The following is a 26,273-nucleotide window of genomic DNA, read 5'->3' on the forward strand; positions in this document are numbered from 1 at the left end:
TTGTCTCAGGGTCGCTGTTTACATCCGGACCTGGCCCGCCTGTCTTTAACGGCTTGCCTCTTGAGACATCCCTCCTAAGGTCTAAGAGATTTTCTAGCTTTGTGGTCCAGACCATGATCAGAGCTTGTAAACTGGCCTCTGCCTGGATTACTGGGTATAGCATACATAGTTTCTAGGGGCACACCAATGGAAATATGACCCTCATGTTTTTAAAGGTTTCTAGAATACTTGCCTTTCTTCAGGCTGGATTGGATCTTGGACTCCACCTAGCCTCTCTGAAGGTGCATGTATTTACTCTGTCCATCTGGTTCCAGTGCAGAATTGCTCCTCTAACGGATGTTCACACCTTCCTGCACAGTGTTCTACGTATACAACCTCCCTTTTTTTCCCCTGCTGTGGCTCGGTGGGGTTTGTCGGTGGTTCTCCACGTACTTCAGGAACCTCCATGTGAACCCCTAGATTCAGTAGCTGTCAAATGGCTCACTGCAAAGTTTTTGTTTTCTTCTGGCTATAGCATCTGCCTGTAGCCAGATTTAGGGGCACATTCCTGTTGCTCCCCATTTCTAATTTTTCATCTGGACAGGGCTGTTCTTTGAAACTGCCCTGGCTTCCTTCCCAAGGTGGTCTCTTGTTTCCACCTTAATGAGGAAATTGTGGTTCCGGCATTCAATCACCATACCTCTCGGCAGGTGAGGCCTCTTTGGATGTGGTCCGTGCTTTGAAGATCCACGTGGATGGTAGTAGTTCCATCAGGAAATTGGACTCCCTTTGTCCTATATGGATTCCACAAGAAGGGATGGCCAGCTAACAAACAGTGATTCTGGCCAGATGGCTTTGCATATCTCACAGGCTTACACACAGACTGGCCTTCCTGTCCTGGCTACAGTATCTACTCATTCTACTTGCTCTGTGGGTCGCTCACCGTGGCGCGTCTGCCGAACTATGCAAGGTGGCCACCTGGTCTTCTGTCCACACCTTTGTTAGGTTCTATGCCTCTGATACATTTGCCTCTCAAGATGCTTCCTTCGGGCACCGGGTTCTCCTCTCAGCACAGGAGCATCTCTGCCCTTGAACAACTGCTTTAGGACATCCCAACTGTCTCCCTGTGGAGCCCTATGGACCCTAAAGAAGAAAAGGAGAGTCGTGGTAAAACTTACCCTTGTTAACTTTCTTCAAAGTCCATAGGGTCCACAGGCCATCTCCCCTGACTTATATGGGTTTCTTCTCTTGATCACTTGTTTCCTTCTCTTTGTGTAATTCTTCTGTGTACCAGTCTTCCTTCTCTCCTATCCTGCTCCTGCCTTGGAGCTTGTTATCAAAACGGAGTTGCCTCCTGGCTGTGGGCGGTGTATAGGGGGAAGAACTGGAGCATTCTGGGATAGAAAAAGCTTTGCTATTGGTGTCCGGTCCTCAATGTACCACCTACACCCCACTGTCTCCCTGTGGAACCTATGGGCTTCATAAAGAGTTTTACCATAACTCCTTTTTATTACCAAGTTTATGAAAACCTTCATTGAAGTTAGGTACAATCATAAAATATGTACATCGACTCTTTACTATTTATTTAAGCCAGTTAGAAAAGGGGGTGATTTAATTCAGAGTGAATTTGCTGTGTTTGCCTCGAGTGATTTTTTTTTTTTTTCCCCAGGTGCAATATTGGCTCAAAGCTTACTTTGCCCATTACACTATATCCTCTGGAAGAGGACAAATATTACAATATTTGCAGGGATTAGGGGCATGAGTAGTTTGGCTGGTAAATAAAGCTGCAGGATTGTGTGTGGGTGAGTATTAAGGGATGTGGAAAGAGTCTGAATTTGCAGTAAGTCCAGAGGGGCTAGATCATTAACATGGTAGTTTACATTTTTTGTTCTAACCAAAAACAAATTAGTCAAACTTTTAACACTTTGTAAAAAAATATTTTAAAATAAAAGCCAAATTATAATTAGTACAGCTGTATACCTTCTATTAACTAACTAAATTGTAATGAGAAGTGTAGATGTAGGTAGGCAAAGACCAGTCTCATCTATTCAATAGACAGTAACTGCTGCATAAAGACAGTATTTAATACTGTGAATGGTGGGGGCTTGAGATAAAACATTTTCTGTTTTGTTTAGTCTCCATTATTTTCCAACATTTTTACTTTTGAGGATGTGTTTACTTGTGTGTGTGGTCATTTTTAAAACTTTGGAGTTGCAAGTAAAAATTTTATATTTTTACAGGTTATATAGCTCAGTGATTCCCAACCTCTGTCCTCAAGCCACACTAAAGCTGGCCACACACATACGGACTATACTCACGTTCTGACGTTGTGTCCGATTTCCCTTGAAACTCTCCCGGCAGCTCTGCACACGATATGCTGTCCAATCTTCACCCGATCTCCTGTAGCCAGACTTTTTCACAGTGCATTTGAGTCTAGATAGTCAGATCTGCCCTACAGCACGGCAGATCGCATCGTGCTAGTCAGTGGGGACTCAAGATTTGGTAATTTATTTCTTTTTTTTTTAACCTGATGTGTCGTAATCGCCCAGATCGGGAAAAAAAAAAATCGGTGTGTTGCCAGCTTAACAATCCTGGTTTTAGTCATATCCATTCTTGAGCAGAGACTGTTAATTAGTATTTCAGTTATTTTGATTTAAGTCACGTGTGCACAAGTATGGTCCTGCTTAAAACCTGGACTGTTAGTGTGCTCATTGTAGCTGGATAGCTTTTTTTTGTATTCACTCTTGTGAAATATATTGTGTAATGCTGCCCATCCACTACATGACATAGAAACGACAGCACGATTACAACATTGTGATGTGCCTATACCAGAGGTTCCCAAAGTCTGCCATTGCAGTCCACGTTTTAGGGATATCCATGCTTGAGCACAGGTGACTTAATTAGTACCTCAATCCATTTGATTTAACCATCTGGACTCAAGCTTGGATATCCCTAAAACATGGACTGTAATGGCGGAATTTGGGAACCTCTGGCCTATAATGAACGAGCAGTCGTTCAGTGCAGGCTTGTCAATCATCTGGTAACATGCTGAACCTGGTGTTATTGTCAGGCTGACCAGCTTGTTTGCCCGATTATAGATGTCCAACACGACCAGCGTGCACGCACATCGCTGGTCATATTAGACATTAAACTGCACGATTTGTGGGCGATTACCAAGCGATTGAGCGATAACGACGGTCGTTATTACTCAATCGCTAGGTTTAATCGCCTAGGGGATGGGCAGCATTACACTAAAATAGAAATTTTGCTTGCTCTTATTTGAAGCTCTTCCAGTGTTCTAGTACTTAAAGCTACTGCATATGGGCAAGTTATAAGGTTAGTTTATACTTATACTTACCTTTCCAGCAGTTGGGATCTTCACTGCTGCCGGTCTTCGAACCGATTTCATACCGATCCTGTAGGGAGGGAGGTAAGTGCAGAAAGCAGTTGGGACAGTGCTGGGGGCAGGTAACAGTTGGGGGTAGACCTGGAGGTTGGGAGGGGGATAAGTGTAGATAGCAATTGGGACAGTACTGGGAGGGGAATAGGGGTGGGTAGGGAGGGGATAACGGTAGATAGCAGCTGGGGCACTACTGGCCGGTAAGGAGGGGTTTAGGGGCGGGTAAGTACTGGGGGTAGAAAGGAGGCAAGCTGCTGACTATGAACACTATCTGAGTCCTGTGAGACTACCCACTCTATGCGCCTGCCACATCGGCTGATTGCAGTGTTAGCCTTCCCTTTCTCCCACTTACTGAGCACTTATAGTACTTTGTTTTACTCTGTGCATTCCTGCATTCTCTGACCTGAAGCAGTCATCTTCTACTCATGTAAAATTGATCACTGCAGTTAATTCTTATGTTCAGTGTTGAGTAACTTTAGGTGGGTGCAGTTCTGGGGGTGATTCCCATACACACGCTCTTTTCCTAACGGCTATGGGTGCATTTTCCCTGACCTAATCATGGTTCTTTGGGACATTTATACAGTGTGCTGGAATAGGCTTCTGCTCTGTGGGTCAAACCTTACAAATTTAACTAGTGATTATAAGATGGACCCTCCACAGTACATATGTAAGAGGCTGACCAAAACAGCCACCTATGAGAGAGACTATGGGGCTGGTTGATACATAAAATTATACAGAAACTGCAGTTTCTGCATAATTTTGTGTTTTGGTCCTATGTACTAATAGCACAATGCAGGGGATTTCACAGAAAACTCTGGGAAAGTGCTAATTATTGTCAATGGGGACTATGTTCTGACCCCTATGTACTAAACTCCAAAAGCAAAGTTTTTTTGGAGGTTGCACTACAGTAGTTTGCACCATCTTTTAATGTTGTAAACTACTGTAATCCTATGGAGGCTCCAGGGGCAGGAGAGAGATCTTTCCTCTGCAGTCCCTGGAAGCTGATGCTGTGCACATGCACAGTCAGCTTCCCCCGGGGAAGTCTCTCACTTCTGTGAAAGACACCACTATTTGCCGGGGATACTACTCGCAGGAACAGCAGTTACCGCAACCGCTGTCCTTGTTAGTTACCGTTTGTTGAGATATTTTCATTAAAAATTAAGATATCCCCTGCGAATTGGACTGATAATCATGGTACTGCCATGATTATTATTAGTGCATAGACCCCTGAATCCCTTTAAATAAAATATGGTGTCAATAAAAACTATTGTATGCATGTGCATTTTCCTGCTGCTCTGTGTTTCAGGGTTTTCTCAGTTACAACTGGCTCCCCTATAGCTTTTGAGCTGATTATCTTGATTACCGATCTGCTTTGCAACTGCACAATTTGATTGCTGGTGCACCTCATAATAAGGTAGATTCTCTCCCCCCCCCCCCCCCTCACTAAAACACAAAGATAGTCAGAAGCCACCTTTGATGACACAGTAGTTCAGTTTACATAGATATGGCCATTGTGGGACAGATAAACTACAGTAGCTTTCCTGCTCCATCCACACTCCTATGTTGTCTGATAATCTCACTGTTATGCTGGGTACAAACTGCATGCACCCTGGCATCATAGAAGGCTGGCAGACACTGCATGAAGGCGGCTCTGGCATAATACAGGCAGTTGATTAAGCCAGAGCTGCCTTCATGCTGGGTGTGCCAGCCTTCTATGCTGCCAGGGTGCTTAAGACGCCTTCATGTCTGAGTGCCAGGGCCACCCTCTGTGCAATATGCTGAAGCCGCTTGTACCTGTAGAGCTGAGTGTTGGGGCCGCTCTCCGTGCAATACGCTGAAGCTGCTTGTACCTGTAGAGCTGAGGCTCAGGTCCCGCAGCTGCTGCTGCTAGGAAGGGCACCAAGGGCTGGCTCCTCCGCTGCTATTGAGCACTATTAAAGTGAAGCATTTCCCCAGGGACCCACCCATTGTGTGAGTCCCCATTGCTCATTTTCAGGTAAACTACACACTATAGTGCATATCTGCGATAACTGCAAAGTGATTACAAGTCTAGTGCTTTAATAATCCTTTGCAGACCAGTGTAAACATAGACCCATAGATGTATTGTGTGAAGAAAATGTACAGTACTCCACTTGATAGACAGCAACTTGTAAGTTGTTTTCAAGTAGGATTTCTTAGAGATATTCAAGTTTTTCAAAACCGGAAGCCCTGTACTCCTACACCCAAAATGTAGGAGCAAGTTCAAGTCCTTCTGAGAAAGAAAGAATGGTGCCACCTACAGGAACTATTATAGTAGTGTGTACAACCCCTCTCCTACTAAACGTGTTGGCTTAGATCTTGTCACAATACCACACATCTGCTAAACGTAGGTATATAAAAAGATATTTTATTAAGATTTGTCATTGTGAGCTGATCAGTGTTCTATAATACTGGAGTAACTTAATACTTCTGGGTTTTTATAGGATTTCATGATGTCAATTTTTTTCACTCAAAACAGTGAGCTGCATAGATATACATTCAATGTTACAAGATTAAGAACTAAGAAAAAGTCAATAGGCCTTACATTTGATGCAACAGCTATGAGGAATAATGCTGTGCTTTGGTATTTCAATCATTCATAGTCTTTAAGGAGTTGGTTTGCTATTACCAGTCGCTGGATTTCACTGGTACCCTCATAGATTTCTGTAATCCTTGCATCCCTATAATGACGTTCAGCAGGCATCTCTGTCACATATCCCATTCCACCAAGAATCTGTATGGCCTAAAAACAAAATACTTTCTTTCAAACACTATGTGAAGTAGCAATGTAGCCACTTTATTTGGTACAGCTATATACTTGCTCATTAATACAGATATCTAATCAGCAATATCCAGCCCATTCAAATTACATTAAGAGCAATATCTGTCTATTAAAAGAGCAGTAGTGACAGATATTCCTTGGTTAGATGCAGTTGAACAGTGTTACCTGTATCTGAAGGAGCCTCCCTTCAGTGGAGGTTGTGTGAGATGATATAGCATAAAATTCCTAACAATGACCACAATGCACTTTAGATTAAACACTCGTATATTACACCAATATTGCTACCACCTTATATAAGCAGCATTTCATATTATACCAAAACAATGGGCACTAAGTCAGGAGGGGGGCATATGGCACTCAATGATGTTTTCTTAATTACTGCACAAGCCAACACAATGACAAAAAACACATAGCATTGCCTCAACTAGAATTTGAAGCAGGAAGAGGGAGTCAACGCCAATGGCCTCTGCTGTTGCTATCAATGCATTACTCTTCACATGACCCATGCACAGCTGTAGCAGCAATCGCTGGGTAACTCAGGCTGATCATTTAGTCTTTGCAATTTATTTTTTTGTTGCATCAAAAAATTCCTTAAGACAAAACTCCTGCTTTCTATCTTTAGGTCAAATGTCAGCACCTGGCACCTTAATACTTGATGGGGAGGGGGGTATTTGGCAGGGGGTGTACAATTAAGTGATGATACCTGATGAGAAATCCGTGTAGCAGCCTCAGATGCTGCAAGTTTTGCCATTGCAGCTTCCTAATAAAACAAATAGATATTTACATTAGGAAGTTTGAAAAAAAAATCAGAGTGAAGACAATACGAAGTACTGTTCTACATCAATATTTAATATTGTAAGAATGCCATCTGCTTGTTCCAAGTTGGTGCAAAAAGTACTGAACCAATTTCCATGGAAACTGCATCATTTTGTAGTGGACACTCATGGAAATAACCTGTACTTTGTGTCATCTCGATCAGTCAAGTTAAAGCTGAGCAATAACAAAATTTATTGACATCATCAATGCAAGAGATAGGTGTGACACCATGCGAGCAGCCAGTAAATGGACAAGGAGGGTTGGGGTCCATGTTCACTTGAATAGGATATTCTCCAGAGAACACATTGACATTGGTATGAGTGGTCACGTAGGCCACTCTTGTGACAAGGACCAACACCTTAAATGAAAAATGTTGGCAACAGCTAGTTATATAATATCAGCTGCTGATTAAAACTAAAAAAAAAAAAAATTGTCATCCCTTTGGAATGACATGACAGTTGGTAGAAGCTGACTCCTCCAATCAGTGTCAGTGATGCACAGGAGAGTAAAAGACAATAAATATAATAAGGCAATGCTGGGTATTGCAGCTAGTACAAGATATTAGAATAGAGCAGTACTTACCTTAGTATAAGGTTTCTTGTTATCCTTTAGCATTGCAGCTCTCCATGTAAGAAGCCTGGCACTCTCCAGTGCTAGCGCCATGTCTGCCAACTTAAACTGAACAGTGAAAGAACAAAAGGTGAAAAACTAGGTAACATGAATTAATAGATCACATCATTATGTAATGGTGCGTACACACAGTACGATATCTCGGAGCGATAACATTCAACGATGTATAGTTAATTTTTATGCAGTGAACGACCAATGATGCGCGTTCCCGCATGAACGATAACGATATCTATGATCGTCCGTACATGCAGGCCAACTTGCACGATATTGTCAACTTTGCCTGTTTAGAGATGTGGCAGGATGACTTCCTGAAAGATATATCTTTCAAGGCATTGGTGGTACAGATCGTACAGTGTGTATGCAGCTCGAGTCTCCTCACCTGGATAGCTTGCAATTTGATAATTGATGCACCAAAGGCCACTCTCTTCTGTGCATAGTCTACAGCACAGTCCAGAGCAGCCTGAGCAATGCCGAGAGCCTGAGATGCAATTCCAATCCTTCCAGAGTCTAAAGTTTGCTGAAAGGAGAAAAAACAAAAAAGTAAGGTAAAGAAAGACATGTTGATTGGCACATCTCTACTGCTGTGTAAAAGTCACCATAGCAATTTTGAAGCCCATTCCAGGTTGTCCCAAAAGATTCTCACGTGGTATCCTGCAGTCCTCAAAAATCAAGTTTGCTGTGGAGGAAGCCCGGATTCCCAGCTTGTCTTCTTTCTTTCCAAGTGAAAGACCTGGCCATGGCATCTCAATCAAAAAAGCACTAATACCCTGTAAAATTAAGATGTAAAATAGTGTAGTGCTCAAGGTCAAAGGCGACATGTATATACAACTTGACCTCCGGAAATAATGTGCATATTTCTTGGTTCTGTAGGGGAAATTCTTTAAGTATATTCACAAAACAGAAGCTATACTCCATAAAGACATTTGATAATCCAACAATTTACAGGATCCCAAACAGCATGGATTTACTCGGGGGAGATCATGCCAAACAAATCTTATTGACTGTTTTGACTGGGTGACAAAAGTAATAGATCAAGGGGGTCTGTAGATGTAGCTTAATAAGGCTTTTGACATGGTCCCACATTGCAGAATGATAAACAAACGGGTAAGCTTGGGATTGGATTCTATGACTGTTGAATAGATACGTCTTGGTTGCAGGATAGGAAACAGAGTTGTAGTAAATGGACTGTATTCATAGGAGGAAAAGGTTACCAGTGGAGTACCCCAGGGATCAGTACTTGGGCCAGTGCTTTTTAATATCCATGTTGGTGATATAGCAAATGATATGATATTGAAAAGGACAGTATACAACAGAGTAAACACACCAGGAGGAGTAGAACAAATGATCTGGGTAGACTAGAGGAATGGGCAAGAACATGGCAACTACAGTTTAATATAAAAAAAAAAAAAAAAAGCAAAATAATGCACTTGGGTCTCAATAACCTAAAGGCTAAATATAGTATAAAGAACATTATAATGGAAAATACAGAGAAGGAAAGGGATCTAGGAGTCACTATTTCAGGTGATTTAAAGGCAGGTAAGCAATGCATGCACCAAAGCAATGAGAAAGGAAAGTCAGATGCTTGGTTGCATAGGGAGAGGAATCAGTAGCAGGAAAAAAGGAGTCATAATGCCACTGTATATATAGGTCTTTGGTACGGCCTCATCTAGAAAACGGTGTTCAATTCTGGAGGCCATATCTCCAGAAGTATATAGACACATTAGAGATGGTACAAAGAAGGGCAACTAAAATAGTGCGTGGCTTACAGCACAGAACTTACCTGGAAAGACTAAACGATCTTAATATGTATAGTTTGGAACAGAGAAGGAAAAGGGGGGACATGATAGCAACTTTCAAATACAGCCATGACCAAAAGTTGAGAATGACACAAGTATTGGTTTTCTCAACATTTGCTCCTTCAGTGTTTTTAGACCTTTTTGTCAGATGTTACTATGGTATACTGAAGTAAAATTACAAGCATTTCATAAGTGTCAAAGGCTTTTATTGACAATTACATTAAGTTTCTGCAAAGAGTTAATATTTGCAGTGTTCACCCTTCGTTTTCAAGACCTCTGCAATTCGCCCTGGCATGCTGTCAATCAACATCTGGGCCACATACTGACTGACGGCCGCCCAATTCTTGCCTAATCAATGCTTGGAGTTTGTCAGCATTTGTGGACTTTTGTTTGTCCACCCGCCTATTGAGGATTGACCACAAGTTCTCAATGGGATAAAGGTTTGGGAGTTTCCTGGCCATGGACCCATAATTTCAATGTTTTGTTCCCTGAGCCACTTAATTATCACTTTTGCTTTATGGCAAGGTGCTCCATTATGCTGGAAAAGGCATTGCTCGTCACCAAACTGTTCTTGGATGGTTGGGAGAACTTGCTCTTGGAGGATGTTTTGGTACTATTCTCTATTCATGGCTGTGTTCTTAGGCAAAATTGTGAGTGATCCCACTGCCTTGGCTGAGAAGTAACCCCACACATAAAAGGTCTCAGGATGCTTTACTGTTGGCATGACACAGGATGAAGACTTTTGGAGGATAGCCTGGTGTCAAGAAGGGCAGCAAAGAAGCCACTTCTATCCAGGAAAAACATCAGGGACAGACTGATATTCTGCAAAAGGTACAGGACTGGGGTAAAGATTTTTTCTCTGGTGAATCCCCTTTCAGACTGTTTGGGACATCTGTAAAAAACGCTTGTCCGGAGAAGGAAAGGTGAGCGCGGAATTGGTATGAAATACCGTCGGCCGCAAGGCCGGTGGTTCGATTCCCGTCAGCGGCAGCCCGACAGAAGCAGAGTGCGACGCAGCGGAAGCCCGACAGCGCTGGAAATCCCGATCGTGGATAGGTAAGTATCCACTAACCTAACCCCCCTAAGGAGTGCCTAACCCTAACTTCCCCCCCAAGTGCCTAACCCTAACCACCCCCTTCCCCGCTGCCTAAACCCAAGTCCCCCGGGGGGGTGCCTAACCCTCCCTCCCCCAAGCCTAACCCTAACCCTCCCGGGGGGGAGGGGGGGGGGTGCCTAACCCCAAGTCCCCCCCCAGGAGCCCTAAACCTAACCCTCCCCCCCGCGGCTGTCCGCTCGCGGCGCCCGGCATCACTACGATCGTGATGCCGGGCGCCGGTCTCCCGGCGTCGGGGAAATGCGGGCGTCTACATCTAGACGCCCGGCATTTCACCCTTGCCGGGATAAGACAGTCGGGAAGCCGGCTGCCGGTATTTAGGCAGTCGGCTTCCCGATTGCCTCCCGGTGAGCGCTTCTATCAGTCCTGTATCATGCCAACAGTAAAACATCCTGAGACCATTCATGTGTGGGGTTGCTTCTCAGCCAAATGCATTGGAATCACTCACAATTTTGCCTAAGAACACAGCCATGAATAAAGAATGGTACCAAAACATCCTCCAAGAGCAACTTCTCCAAACCATCCAAGAACAGTTTGGCGATGAACAATGCCTTTCCAGCATGATCGTTATCACTTTTGCCTTATGGCAAGGGGCTCCAAGAAGCTCGGAGAACAAAACATTGAAATTTTGGGTCCATAGCCTGGAAACTCCCCAGAGCTTAATCCCATTGAGAACTTGTGGTCAATCCTCAAGAGGCGGGTGTAAAAACAAAAACCCACAAATTCTGACAACTCCAAGCAAGAATTAGGCAAGAATGGGCGGCCATCAGTCAGTATGTGGCCCAGAAGTTGATTGACAGCATGCCAGGACAAATTGCAAAAATCTTGAAAAAGAAGGATCAACACTGCAAATATTGACTCTCTGCATAAACTTAATGTAATTGTCAATAAAAGCCTTTGACACTTATGAAATGCTTGTAATTTTACTTCAGTATACCATAATATCTGATAAAAAGGTCTAAAAACACTGAAGCAGCAAACTGACATAAGTATTGGTTTTCACATTCTCAAAACTTTTGGCCATGGCAGAACATTGAGGGTTTTAACAAGGTACAGGAGGGAAGCATTCTTCAGAGGAAGAGATGTACAAGAACACTAAGACATTCACTGAAACTGGAGGGAAGTAGGCTCAGAGGAAATTTGAGTAAAAATGACTTCACAGAAAGGGTAGTGGATAAGTGGAGTAGGCTCCCATCAGATGTGGTTGAAGCTAAAACGGTGGAACAATTTAAACACGTTTGGGATAGGCATAAGAATATCCTTAAGAGACGTAAGGAGCAAATAGGTTTGAAGTTGCCAAAAGGAATAATGAAAAGGAGCAGACTAGATGGGCCAAGTGGTTCTTATCTGCCGTCAAATACTATGTTTCTATAGTGCTACAATACCAGTCTTGTGCTGAATCACTAAACAAGTTGTTTTTAAAGTCTGTTAATACATTACAATAATTTGAAACAAGGAAAGCAGTAACAGTAGTCTCATACTAAGAGTCAAATTAGTAAATTGTTAAAAAAAAAAAAATTTGTACTTATTAAAAAAATAAATGTCCTCACCTTGTGTTTTAACGCCTTGTCTGTGGTAGCAAAGACAACTGCTGCAGAAGCTTCCCATGCATTTGTAATCCAGGATTTTGTTCCATTCAGGACCCACTTTTCACCATCAAGCTTGGCCACCGTGCTGGCTGCCCCAGCATCGCTGCCATTACCTGAGAATGACAACGATTATTTTAGCTCCAGGGCTGGACAACAGATCGCCATGGTGACTGAAAAATGTACTCCAGCATCTGAAACATTACAGCTCATCTGTCATCACATCACCAGGCTATATTAGATGTGAACTCTGGCACCATACAGCTGCCAACATACATTTTTGGAGTCTTAGGGCACGATTCAATTAAACGCAAAGTGAATAGCACCAGGGGATGAGCTCCCGGAACTATTCAATCCACCGTGATGATTGGTCAGGGAAGGCTCGTTCTCACGCCTTAAACAGGGTGTTTAGGCGCGAGAACAGGCATTCTCCAACTAAACTTCCAAGCAGAGGTGCTGTTTTCCCGACACTTAGGGCAGAAAACAGCATCGCGCCTGGACTTTTGTCGGATTTCTGCTCGCATCCCCAGAGGCATGAGAGACGACATCCTAGTCGGGCTTAACAGCGCATATGAATATTGAGCTGATTCCCGCCGCTATTCACTTCGCGTTGAATAGAATCGTGCCCATAGGTAGACTGTACAGTGGTTCCTCTGATTAGCTAATAGAAACTTTGAAAATAAATCATGGAAAAGGGATGGAACTTTTTACTTTCAAAAATAAAGGCATCCGTCACTGAAGGCAAAACAATATATAATGGCGTCTTCATGACTGGTTCTTGTACTGTCAGAGTAGGAGTACAAACCAAAATGGTATAATCCCCAATACCATTACTGCTGAAACAAGATTTCTGAATGTTATTTCTTCTAAAGATTATCTAACTTCCTCCTTAATAGTGAATGGCTGTGAAGAAAAAGAAATGTCAAAAGATTTGTACAGGCTTAAAATGGATGTCTCACAAACCTGGTTCACTGAGTGCGAAGCAGCCAATCTTGTCCCCACTACAAAATGGTGTAATCCACTTCTTTTTCTGTTCTTCAGAGGCATATTTTAGGGCTGGCCCTAAATAAAGAGACTAAGGAAAATGTTTAGAAATGGGGATCACATCTGTAACAAATGTTACACAAGTTTTCTAATGCATTTACTCACTTTTACAAGAATCTATCTACGTAAGGTGTTTAGTATTATATTTCAATAAGATCCTCTCATAGTAATACCATGGACCAGAGCAGGCCATATCTATAGATACAATGCTACCTTACGTTTATACACCGCAGTATATAGGATACTGCTATCTTTATTTTGTGGCCAGGGTAAGTAGTTATTCTTCTCTAAAGCTGGTTTGGCCAAATCGGGACGAATCGTGCAGTGTGTATGCAGTGCGCACTTCCGCGGTCCCATGCGACGTCGTCAGGTTTGATGTGCTGCACATCAAACCTGACGATATTGCATGCGGCAAGCGATCGTTCAGTCCTTCATTAAAGTCACTGCAGTGTGTACCGACACTCATGCGATGTCCAGGATGTCCCTGAACATCGGCACGATTGCCGGTCACACAAGTATGTATCTGGCGTAAAGGCAAATATTAGCAAACTTGATCAAAGTATATTGGATTCAGGTCAGATGACTCGGGTTCAAAAGGAGGACCTGTTGGATGGGGGATGATTGCCACTGAAAGCATGAGAACAGCATTCAAAGCGCAGAAGCAGTTGTGATGAAATTTTCAAACATTTGCACAGACAGGAGTCCAATTTTTTTTTTCTATAATGACTAGGCTTCTGCCTAAGACATCAAAACTGGGCATAATTAATTTTAAAATTGTATGACAGATACATTAGTGTAAATCGGAGTACACCTAGTGACGGAACACTATAAAGATACATCGCAAGGGCCGTACACACACTGCGGTGTATTGTTTCATGCTGAATTGAGCAGCATGGCGTCTTTCATCACACTGTCCACCACAGCAGATGAAACAATGCGATGAACAAACGCCGTGTATACACAATCTGGCATACACACTATACGACCTGCACAATTCAGATCCCCGTCAGAACGATATATCTTATAGTGTGTACCAAGCATAACTGCCTGAAACTCCCATCACCCCTCCTCACACACACACTGATTAGGATAGCAAGGTGTAAAGTGATAGTGTACAACAAGTCTTCAAAATCCCAAATATTGCCATCCTGATGCAGGGAACTACATGCAATAATAAAATAAATTATTAAAGACTTTATTCGCACAGGGATGTGCTAAAAAAAAAAAAAAAAAACACCAAGTGTTAAAGACTTCATAGGGTTGGCTAGAGGGCAAAAATAATGCTTAAGCGTAGGGTGGAGCTGGGAAGGGATGGGTAATGAGCATTGCCCAGAATCGCACTAAAGAGAAGAGTATTCATAACCAGCCATAAGGTTATTGGTTGCAAAATGGACATTGTAAAAGGTGAATACTAACAAACAGCCCTTCTTAACAATAGCCTTCCATTTTTACACACATAATGAAATTGTCTATTTGTTTTGCAGCTTTACAAATGACCAGGAAACATAGTTTATACACTAGGAGGGACATGTATATAGGTAGGTCACCAGTCTCATAACATTGCTCTGCAGTAGTCTGTGGGCTGTTTGCACAACACCTTAGCAGTTTGAAATTCACCACAATGCTCGATATACTTTACACAAAATCAGAACACATGGCACATTCTACTATAAAGTATATGCCCAAACACAATTATTTGAGGTCTTTGTTAAGGCCAAAAGTAATAATAATCATCTGGGGGTAGAGACATTTGCCCAGTGTTTTACCATCCTAGACAGTTATTGTTAAAATTCTGCTATCAACATTTTCTATCATTTGTTTGTGATTTTAAAAAGGATTTTGAAATCACATGTAGATTTGTTCGCCTCTATTTATTCTCACATTGTTGACGCTCATGATAACCCCAGTGGACGCACATCCACGACTTATTTCTTCTATTGCAATCGAATAAGCCAAGTAATCGAGGCCAGCACCACCCAGCTCCTCTGGTACTTCCACTGCCAACAGACCCATCTGTCCCATCTGCTGGACCTAGGAAGGGGGGAGAATTGAAAAGTTCGTAAAATGTTAAAGTGCTGATGTTCCTCAGCTGTTGTGGAACTACAAGTTCCAGCATGCCTATCACATGATGCCACTTAAAAACTGAAGAACCACACATTAAAATAGTGGTTTTCGCTTTTGTTAACTTTATAACAGTTCCATAGACGTGTAGAGGGGATCTGGCGGTAGGTTGGGGCAGGGGGTTCTCTCATTCTGCCCTCAGGACCCCACACAAGTTCAAACCCCCCACAGCAGGTGACCTGGGAAACATGAACTGTCTGTGTGGTAGTGAGGACTGAGTTTGGAAAGCCCTGGGTGCAGGAGCGCTGATGTGTGTGTCGGTAACAGAGCGGTGCCCAACAGCAGCACACCTGCTCCCGTGGGTATCGGTGCTCCCGGTCCAGCTGCGCAGCCAGAGGCTGCAGCTCTCGCTCGGCGTACTCCCGGCAGGTGTCCCGCAGCATGCGGTGGGTATCTGGCAGCTCGGCACTCTGGTACACAGTGTGCAGGCAGCGGAGGGCTGGGGAGACACAGGGCAGCAGCCACCGTCCAGAGATCATTGGAAGATCACCCGTGCAGGGCAGCCGCCACCTCCGACTCAGCACCCGGCGTAACATGGCTGCTCGTCTTTCCCCTCACAGTCACACCGGGCGTGTAGGGCACTCGGTCACGGCAGCTGTCTACAGGGTTTCAGCCCGCCCAGCGCAACTGACGTATAGGCTCCTCCCCTGACGTAATCACGTGCCAGTTGTAAACACTTACACACGTGACTTGGGATCAGAGCCCGCCCAGGCCCCATGGCGTGCGTACGTACTACGTATAGGTTTGCTGTGCTGTGCGCTTCCTGTACAGTACACAGGCAGACAGCAGTCACAGTGTAGGGAACAACACACACACACACTCCACTTTAATTAAATGAGCTTTATTTTTTTTTCAGAAAAATACAGGTTATTACAAAAGCCCTCCCTATTTATAAGTAAACTGAATTAACCCATCACCATAAGACTTAAACACGGTGAAGGTCTAAGCATTTGACAAGTTGAAGAGTTCACTTTGCCTGTTTATCCTTCAAATACTGGTCAAAAGAAAACCCATTACACCCCCCCGCCCCCAAGCATTGTAAAGCAGCAATACTACTCACTGTACCCCCCATGCTCCACCAATTATAACATACTTCTGACCCTGACAGATAACAGCAGAATCCTGCTAATGGTTCCAAAATTCAGCATTTGGACACTCCTCCACCGATGAAGCTTCCTACCTTTGAACACTGTACCGGAGTCCCAACTATATCACACCAGACTTGTTTTTTTGCTCCAAAAACAAACGCATTTCACCTATACCTAGATCACTACTGTACACAATGTTTCCAGGTCTTGCTCAAAATAAAGTTGACTCAATGTATTTCTCCCTAGAAAAATACTTTGTATGTAAATAATGATTAAAATCTACTTTGTCCTGCTTGACCTTCACAAATAGAACACTAGATAAACCAGTCCCAAAATCTTATTTTAAAACAAGTTTTGAGTAATTTAATTTACACTATAATGTAATCCAGTAGATCCCAGGACAAGCAGCAAAATCTCCTGCATACAAGTATAATCTCTTTTCCAAATATTGATTTTCAACACTAGCTACATAACAGCATATTTGGGTACTTAGATGCATGGCACAAATTAAAGTCTGTTAGAATGTAGACGGAATGTTTGGCTGTAGGCAACAGGCATAGATGGCAGCCAACTAACTTTCTCAGGGTGCGTTCAATTCAACAAGCACGTAACTAATTATAGGTTAGCCAGGTCTTTGTCTTGTGTTACTCTTATTACAATTTTATTCAAAGGTCTTCACATATAGCTATACCATAATGCTTGAACACAGCGTAACTGTCCAAACTCCACGTACTCTTTAAAATGAATAACCCACCCCCATATGGAAGACAGTTCTCTATTCGGACTCCTACCATTTGCCCAGTCATTATGGCAAGAAACCACAGCTTGTATTTGTGTAGTAAGTTATTGCTTCTAGCTTCGATGGAAGTACAGACATACAAAGTTAATTAAAGCACTTTACATGAACTATACCACTAATAAAAATAGTTCATATATATTTCCCTGAAGGACAAATCAATTATATAGTAAAATAGGCACCTATGTGAACCACAGCTGAAGATACATAACAGTTAACGAATCTCAAGTGTCTTATACATCCTACAGGTTCTAAAAATGGATATGTAAGAAATATGTACATAAATCTTGTAAGAAATATGTACATAAATCTTGTAAGAAAAAAATATTAATAGATCTATGGTCTCTTTTTTTTTTTCTTAAAGTTGTGGACAAGTGAGTGTTTTGTTCCATCACACTACTGAAGTGTTTATATGGAAAAGATATGCAAGATTTTATGTTCTGATTTTATAAATCATACAGAAAATAACTGTACATTTTTTTTCTAACATGCTTCTTTTCCAGAAGTACAGAGGGCAAAGAAAATGAGTATTGCACAAAATAAGTCTCAAATTCCATCAAGCTATGCCAACCTGAACATTACAGTAACAGCAACCTCCCAATTATAGTTTCCTTATAAGCAGAAGGCTGTTAAAATGCCAATAGAAGACAATAAGATAATATTGAAATAAAAAAAAAAAAGGAAAATAAATATGTATTTTTTGTACAAAGTCTTCAGATTCTTATTGCAGCACTTTATATAACAGCAAGATGACAAATGTTTCTTGATGTGTCAAGCACAGGATTGACCAGAAATATCTCCCATAATCCTCTAGTCCGTTATATTTCAAAATGGAAGAGTCTGAGAAAATAGATCCTTACTGCCCACCATTGTAAGCATAATCTGCTTTATTATGCATGATGAGCTTGTTATCCACAAAGTAGAAGCTGTCAGATCTTGTCTCGTACGGGTTGTCAACCATCAAGCGGACTATGAGGGGGAGAAAACAAAAGTGAAAAGTGTTACAGTAAGGTATTCCAACAATCAGTAAATAGATTAGTTCTCATTCACAAGCAAAACCATTTTAAAAGCAACAAAACTAATATGAAAGGTGAAATGTTTTTCCACGGTTGATGCATATGACGATCACTAAAGTCAGTTAAAACCGATGCAATTTAAAATATAAATTAAAATGTCCTGCACATACAATTTGTTGTTATTGTGAAAGACTCCTGAGGGCTAAATCATAGAATCTTTGGTTGCAGAATATTACCTTAAAAAAAACGTAGCCTGTATGGAATTCATGGAGTGCCCTAAATAAAAATGTATCCGAGGCAAAACGCATATCAATTACAATCAACTAAAAGATGAATACTAATTAGCTAGACTTCTTAAAGATTATTCCTGCACATCTTCCTTCCCGACAGTCAAAGACTGAAGAATGTTTTGGATAACTGAAGCATTATGGTCAATTCAATTACCCATAAAGGGGGCGAGTTGCCGTTGACAGCGTACAAATGCCAGCAAAGGCACCAAACTCGCATCCCCTTCTCATATTTTTGTAGGCAGCCATATGGAGCTGTAAACAATATTTTGCAAGTCCGGCAGTATCGTAGGGGCGGCATACAGTCGCACTTACTCACGCCGTATATGCACGAATGTAGAGCTGCATCTCCATATAACTGAGGAGGCAAGGGGTGTGCAAGTGCTGTAAGACGCAGACCTATATCAGGCCCTTGGAGAACATATAACACGTGTTTCCAAATAATTTTTTAGATTACAACACCTGCTAACACAAAAGTGATATTTTGATTTTTTTCTTCATGGCTTAACTCAGAGCTTCCCAAACTTTTTTGAATCACGACGCCCTAGTGCATCAGCACTGTTTTTATGGCACCCCAGGGACAAAAGCATGTTATTGAGAAATTCAGAAAAAAAAATGTAGTAAAGTGAAGTAAATTGTGCTACCTGTCATCCTTAGGTTCAGTTATGTGATGGGGACAGGTTTGCGCTTCTATTTGTCCATATATTTACATTACATTGACCATAAAGAATTTGATTTGGTGCTGGACCACCAACCTGAGGCACCCCTGAAAGTGTCCCGAGGCACCCCAGGGTGCCACGGCACACAGTTTGGGAACCACTGGCTTAACTGTTGAAGTATAGTAAATTCGTAAGACTTTTTGCACATGTATGTAACCTAGGAATATATTCAGAAGGAGGATTAGTTACCACATACAAATAGAATAATACTTACTGAGTTCTTCTGACAGTTGTGGAAATTCGTACATGTGTTCACATGTGTTACTGCTATTTGGAATGCAAAAGCCAAAGTCGAAGTCAAAACTTTTAAGGATCCGTTCACGGAAGTAATGTCTCTCAATCATCCGGAAACTCTTCACAGACTTGTCGCCTACTGTGAACTCCACACTAAAAGTTGTACATAAACGAAAAAAGACTTAGACACTTTGCCCCATCTCTCTGTATATTAGGATGTCTAAAACACCCAAAGTAAGCTTGTAAAAATACAAAGCACACGATTAACATTACACATTTAGAGAAAAAGTGTCACCTTGGACACCAACTTAATTTTAAAAAGTAAATATTTTTATCTCTTCCCCTTCAATGGGTGGACCGCTTTAAGTATTTGGGAATCTGGGTTACCAACTCTCCACAGGATTATATGTCCCTGAATGTACAACCTTTATTGGAATATCTTCATTTGAAATCCCGCACCTGGGTAAAACTGCCTCTGACACTGACTGGTAGAGTTAATTTGATAAAAATGATTGTGCAGCCCAAATTTCAACAATCTCCTATTTATATCCCACTATCCATATTTAGGAAACTAAATAAATAGTTGTTCTCCTCTCTGGTCTGGATGAACAAGCGTCCTAGAATACAATTGAACACTCTAATTAGATCCCGGGGTTTGGGGAGGACTTGCTCTTCCCCATTTTCGGTTATACTATTTGGCTTCTCAGTTAGCACATTTGCGATTATGGTTAAGAGGTGACCCAGTGTGTGATTTGGTATGTATGATGGTGTCCCAGGCTTCACCAGGACACACCCCCTTACAACCATTACTTGAGGAGAGATATTCTTAAAAAAAAAAAAAAAAAAAAACATCCTCCTATGTTCTATCAGGCAGTTTATATGTGGAGACTAATCTCAAAAATGGTTAAGTATGAAGGAGCAGACCCAGACACTTCTCTATGGAACTCCAAAACACTAGATGAGTTGTCTTTTTTACAAACTGATAAGAGTGTGGGGTTCTAGAGGGTTGATCTCTTTAGGACAATTGTATGATATTGGTATCCTTAAATCCTTCACTCAGTTAAGGGACGAATTCTGTCTACCTGGCTCTTATTTTTAACGGTACCTTCAGTTGCGATATGCGCTATACACCCAATTCTCCGACTCTTCACCAATTATAATAGATTCTCCTATTAAAAAGTTATTTATGTCCATGGGGTCCCGTAAAACCATACAGAGTATATACTCTTATCTTATGTCCGCTCATCATTGTACGGATCTTTCTGGTCTTCAGGAACGATGGGTGGTTGATGTGGGTCCTATGAGTGACGAATCATGGAATCTTGCCATGGAATCTCCGAGATGCTCTACTGCATCAATTAGATTCCAACAGATACAGTTGTTCATTTTGCATAGGACTTATCTCACACCTGTTAGGCTTATGAAGTTTGCTGGAAGGGTAAATGATATCTGTCCTATATCTGTCCTAAGTGTGCTCTATTTAGAGGTACTTTCTGGCATTTGATTTGGGACTGTTCTGTGATCAGTACATTCTGCAATAGAGTTTTACAAACTATGGCTACTACTGGTATCCCTATTTCTATACTAACACCCAGTGTATGTGTCCTTGGAACAATACCTCATGATGTATTGGATAAATATACTACCCAATATGTCATTAATCTGTGCACATTGGCAAAAGTAGTCATAGCTAGATCATGGTTGGCTTCTATAGGACATGAATATATAACTTGGAAATTACTTGTTATTTCTATGGTGATGCATGAGAAATATATGTATATTTCACGAAAATCTGAATCTAAGTTCGAGAAGATATGGAATACATGGCTTCAATCTAATTTTTATATGGTTTCTGATATATAATCTGTTTTGATATCTTGTATGTTTTTTGCTTGAAGCTCTTTTTCACAGGTCCATATTATACGGTAATATAAATGATAATAACAAAAACAGCAATTCTAACTGTGCTGAGTATATTACATTGGTAAAAAAGAAGAGAATTTTCTTTATTATAATTTAGTATGATTTTTTTTCTGTGCTATTTTTGTTGATGGGATATTATTTGGTTGTTTATTAGTTATCATATATGTTCAAGATAATATATACGTATTTGTATATATATATATATATATATATATATATATATACACACACACACACACATACATACATATTCTGTTTTATAATCTGTCTAAAAACAAATGGAATCAGATGTTTTATTTCTTTTTATATGATTTATATTATATAAAATTCAGGTTTTGTAGACTAGCTCTGATGTATACATGTTAAAGTGTACGTATTACATGTTTATATGTTATGTCTAAAAAATTACAATAAAAATTTACTCAATTTAAAAAAAAAAGTAAATATTTTTGAAGTTCGTCCACTTACTTAACATGGAAACATTTACATGAAAAGTATATCCACAATGGTAGTATAAACATGCTGGCACCTTCTTCAGGATTCCTGGAGTAATCTTGACATATAAACCAACATCTGTGTTTTATCATTCTTCAGAAGTCTGTCTGGAGAACTTGTCAAGATGTCAAAAAAGTATTTCAAAATTAGTTTGGAATACCGGGATCTGGTCACATGGTCGACAATCACCATGTTCACAATGTCCACATTCTCAGAATACCGACAGATAGATAGGTACCACTAGGAGGGCTAGGCTTAGGCTGCTGAGGGAGGTTAGGGGAGAAATATTTACTAGAACCACCATTCGTCGGAGGTGTGCGCTGGAAGTGGCGCACACGCCACTGCCAAGACTCGGAAAACAATGCTGAAGACACCGCAGAAGACATGCTGTCGCCAGGTACAGGTGGACTGCTGGGCCACCAGAGACATTAGGTCGACATGTCATGTGTGTAGACATGATGTCGACATTGTCACCGTTGACCTAATTTACCACACCCAGATGGCCATGGTGTGCATTCAATCTATAGCCACTAGCAGCAATGTGGTCTCGTGTCTTATTGGAATTTTACCAGGTAGCATTGCATGGATAGTAGTAACACAGGCAATCTCAGCAGTTCTAGCAAAATACATAATTGGGTAACCTTCAAAGCTGCATTAAAACGTATGTGCTAACATGTTCCCTCCCCTCCTTGGAGCTCTGGGGAATGCTCTGTTTTACAGGACTTTGTACACAACCCTACAAGGCAGGCAGGTCTGTTTGATTCTGTGGAAGGAGGTGTAAGAAGGCGTACCAAACATAAGTCGCAGAATCGGCCACTATTGCTTTTGATTGGTCCTCCTGCTCATCCCCCACTACTTGGGACAAACTGAAATGTTCAGCTACAAAGGTGGTCATGTAGCTTTAAGTGAACAAAGCTATACATAGAGATAATTTACCCCTATGCTACATGAACTTAATACGGTGCGCATTCTTGTCTGTACTCTCTAAAGGAGGTCCATGTGCAAGCACCCTTTGTTTTCTCTATTTCATGCTGAGTTTGTGCTCCTTTCACACCAAAACGAACGCAGACATAAGACATGGGAAATAATCAAAGCATGCCAGGCCTCAGTCAGAATCTTCCTGCCAAGTACTCACGTAGCGCCAACTTTTCGGAGCCTGAGAAATGCTGGCGTGAACTGATAACGTACAAAGCGCCCTGCGCTACTATCAAGATGTCCAGTTTCCTCAACATCCTCCTCTTGCTCTGTAACAAAAATAATGTGGATGCATAAATGTCAAGCTCAAAATAAGAGGTAACCCAACACACTGGACCCCAAACCCTTGAGTCACGATTACAGTTTACTATAAGTGAGCCTAGGTGGAAAGCAACATATAACTCAAGGAACTAAGCAGGAAATAGTCACAGGCTCAGTGTTAAGAACTATGGGGCTTGGGAGCAGCAGGTAAGCCAGCATGTAGCGTACCTGAGCAGGGCTTGGGAGCAGCAGGTAAGCCAGCATGTAGCGTACCTGAGCAGGGCTTGGGAGCAGCAGGTAAGCCAGCATGTAGCGTACCTGAGCAGGGCTTGGGAGCAGCAGGTAAGCCAGCATGTAGCGTACCTGAGCAGGGCTTGGGAGCAGCAGGTAAGCCAGCATGTAGCGTACCTGAGCAGGGCTTGGGAGCAGCAGGTAAGCCAGCATGTAGCGTACCTGAGCAGGGCTTGGGAGCAGCAGGTAAGCCAGCATGTAGCGTACCTGAGCAGGGCTTGGGAGCAGCAGGTAAGCCAGCATGTAGCGTACCTGAGCAGGGCTTGGGAGCAGCAGGTAAGCCAGCATGTAGCGTACCTGAGCAGGGCTTGGGAGCAGCAGGTAAGCCAGCATGTGGCGTACCTGAGCAGGGCTTGGGAGCAGCAGGTAAGCCAGCATGTGGCGTACCTGAGCAGGGCTTGGGAGCAGCAGGTAAGCCAGCAAGTGGCGTACCTGAGCAGGGCTTGGGAGCAGCAGGTAAGCCAGCATGTGGCGTACCTGAGAAGGGCTTGGGAGCAGCAGGTAAGCCAGCATGTGGCGTACCTGAGAAGGGCTTGGGAGCAGCAGGTAAGCCAGCATGTGGCGTACCTGAGCAGGGCTTGGGAGCAGCAGGTAAGTCAGCATGTGGCGTACCTGAGCAGGGCTTGGGAGCAGCAGGTAAGCCAGCATGTAGCGTACCTGAGCAGGGCTTGGGAGCAGCAGGTAAGTCAGCATGTAGCGTACCTGAGCAGGGCTTGGGAGCAGCAGGTAAGTCAGCATGTAGCGTACCTGAGCAGGGCTTGGGAGCAGCAGGTAAGTCAGCATGTAGCGTACCTGAGCAGGGCTTGGGAGCAGCAGGTAAGTCAGCATGTAGCGTACCTGAGCAGGGCTTGGGAGCAGCAGGTAAGTCAGCATGTAGCGTACCTGAGCAGGGCTTGGGAGCAGCAGGTAAGTCAGCATGTAGCGTACCTGAGCAGGGCTTGGGAGCAGCAGGTAAGTCAGCATGTAGCGTACCTGAGCAGGGCTTGGAGATCTCAAACAACACAGTGCCAGTCTCTAAATCCCGGATTTTAAAGCGGGTGAAGTCGATACCATAGATGTTCTCTTCGGGATTACACAAATAATCTAGCAGCAAAAGAGACAAAAGTTACAGCAAAGAACCGACGGGACCGCATCCTCTCCTTCCAGGATAACAAGCCTCCCAGCAGCAAACTTACTCTCCGTGACTCGGTTCAGGCCTAGGACATGCTCCGGTCTCAGCTCCTTCAGGCCTAACAGCTCCTTCTCAGTAAGCAGGGTGTCGGTCATGAGCTCGGCATCACCCCCCTCCCTGCCATGGAGCCGCCGCGCCTTCAGCCGGTTGATCACCCCGCCCCCTGCTTTCTTCCGTTCTTCCTTGGCTGCCTCCCGGTGTGACCCGCTCATGTCTGCAAGATGGCGGCTGCCACATCCGCTGCTGCCGTAACTATGGAGAGAAGGCGGCCCCGCCGGTACTTGGTGACCTGCAGCAGCGTACAGGAGTCAGACACACAGCAACACTGGCTGGGCGTATTTCCGACAATGGTTCGGCTCAACCAATGACTGTGCGAGGCTGTATAGCATGCGCTACATGTATGTCCCGCACTGTAATAATAACCATCACCACCACCCAGAACTCTATAGGGAGCTCAAGGTGTATGTGGTCTGCAGACTGCAGGCCGTAGCTACAGGTTCTAGGATTTGGAAGAATTATATCTAATTTGTTAGCAGCATGTTTGGAGATGAATCATTGATGGCTAACTAAGTAATATTTGGTTTAGCATAATTTTGCCTCAAACTATAATATGTGAAACTCCTTTTAGTTCTTATTAAAGTAAGAATAGTGTTCTTCACGCGTTTTGCTATTAGTATATAAAGGAACTGTTCCACCCCCATCTGTGTATATCAGGGGTCAGGGAACTTTTTTACCTTTTACCCTAAAATATATTTAGATATGCCGGCGTTACCCCCTTGATTTGAAAGGAAGGAAATCATATAGTAGTGCACCCATATAATGCCCCTGTAGTAGTGCCCCCATAGTTATGCCCCTGTAGTGCCGCTTGTACAAAAAATCTCCCCAAAAAACACTTACTTTAATCCCCGCTCCTGCTTCCGCCGCCATCCTGTCCGCCCGGCTGCTCCTCAGAACTATGGGAGAGACGTCATGACATCTCTCCCATAGTGCGCATGGAAAGAGCCGGAAGCTGGAGTTCAGAAGAGAACTCCAGCCTCCGGCTAACGTGGCGCTGCAGGGAAGGAGCCGGGCGCTGGTAATAACATCTCAGCGGGCGTCCGGTTTAGAGCCTCCCTGCGGCACAACCGGCATGCATATGAGTCATTCTATATTATAGAATGAATCATATGCATGCCCGGCTGTCCGTCCATTACCCTCAGGAATTTTATTTTTACCCCATGTGGGGTAATTTACCCCTGTTCCCTGACCACTGGTATATATGTATAGAATAGAGTGGTTCTATGCTACTGTATTAAATCACAAATGCAAATTTTAATCCTGCAGGATATTTGCTTCCTGCATAGCTATATGTGGAGTGGAAAATCCTGATTGAGGCTACACCTGGTGTTTAATTGCCAAGTGCCAGCAAGGGCACTACTGTCTATCCCATGTGTACATGAGGCTGCATTTATCCATGTAGCAGTTTTCACACCTTTCATCTCAGCCAAGCTTGATTTGTATGTCTGTTGCCATCATATTGCTTTGTACACACAAGTGATAATAGGCATCTATCTATCAATGGTGATATATGCACTAAGAGGATTATGCAAAGTTAAATGCAGGTCGGTATTTGTTTCTTGCATGTTTTCTCGTTGTGTGTGCCGCAAAGCCGAATACACAACTCGTCGTATCTCCATCTGCGGCTAAAAGCATTCTCCTGAAGAGAAAGTTCAATGCATGCTATGCAGAGTT

The 26,273-nt window shown here is 42.7% G+C and overlaps 2 protein-coding genes across 2 annotated transcripts; both read right to left on the minus strand.

The window, feature by feature from the left end:
- Positions 1 to 5,749: 5,749 nt before the first annotated feature.
- On the minus strand, positions 5,750 to 15,938 carry ACADS (acyl-CoA dehydrogenase short chain). Its single transcript, XM_088477930.1, has 9 exons — positions 15,577 to 15,938; positions 15,047 to 15,196; positions 13,085 to 13,196; positions 12,086 to 12,237; positions 8,222 to 8,392; positions 8,005 to 8,142; positions 7,578 to 7,673; positions 6,883 to 6,939; positions 5,750 to 6,140 (listed from the first exon to the last, which is right to left on the minus strand). The coding sequence occupies exons 1-9, from the start codon at positions 15,820 to 15,822 to the stop codon at positions 5,991 to 5,993; spliced, it is 1,272 nt and encodes a 423-aa protein (XP_088334056.1). The 5' UTR covers positions 15,823 to 15,938; the 3' UTR covers positions 5,750 to 5,990.
- Positions 15,939 to 16,111: 173 nt separating this feature from the next.
- On the minus strand, positions 16,112 to 24,934 carry UNC119B (unc-119 lipid binding chaperone B). The gene is made up of 5 exons (XM_088477931.1): positions 24,547 to 24,934; positions 24,344 to 24,454; positions 22,980 to 23,088; positions 19,407 to 19,579; positions 16,112 to 18,139 (listed from the first exon to the last, which is right to left on the minus strand). Exons 1-5 carry the CDS (start codon positions 24,752 to 24,754, stop codon positions 18,027 to 18,029), a joined length of 714 nt encoding a protein of 237 aa, XP_088334057.1. The 5' UTR covers positions 24,755 to 24,934; the 3' UTR covers positions 16,112 to 18,026.
- Between the last annotated feature and the right edge of the window lie 1,339 nt (positions 24,935 to 26,273).

Source organism: Taudactylus pleione, unplaced genomic scaffold, assembly GCF_031769625.1.
Source record: "Taudactylus pleione unplaced genomic scaffold, aTauple2 ptg000205l, whole genome shotgun sequence".
Taxonomy (NCBI): domain Eukaryota; kingdom Metazoa; phylum Chordata; class Amphibia; order Anura; family Myobatrachidae; genus Taudactylus; species Taudactylus pleione.

Coding starts and splice junctions, on each gene's coding strand:
- UNC119B (XM_088477931.1), bottom strand. CDS start 24,754: ATGAGCGGGTCACACCGGGAGGCAGCCAAGGAAGAACGGAAGAAAGCA. Junction 23,089..24,343: donor GATCTCCAAGCCCTGCTCAG/GTACGCTACATG, acceptor TTTTTGTTACAG/AGCAAGAGGAGGATGTTGAG. Junction 19,580..22,979: donor CTCCGAAAAGTTGGCGCTAC/GTGAGTACTTGG, acceptor TACAACTTTTAG/TGTGGAGTTCACAGTAGGCG.
- ACADS (XM_088477930.1), bottom strand. CDS start 15,822: ATGTTACGCCGGGTGCTGAGTCGGAGGTGGCGGCTGCCCTGCACGGGT. Junction 13,197..15,046: donor TTATCATGAGCGTCAACAAT/GTGAGAATAAAT, acceptor CATTTTCCTTAG/TCTCTTTATTTAGGGCCAGC. Junction 6,940..7,577: donor ACAAGAAACCTTATACTAAG/GTAAGTACTGCT, acceptor TTGTTTTATTAG/GAAGCTGCAATGGCAAAACT.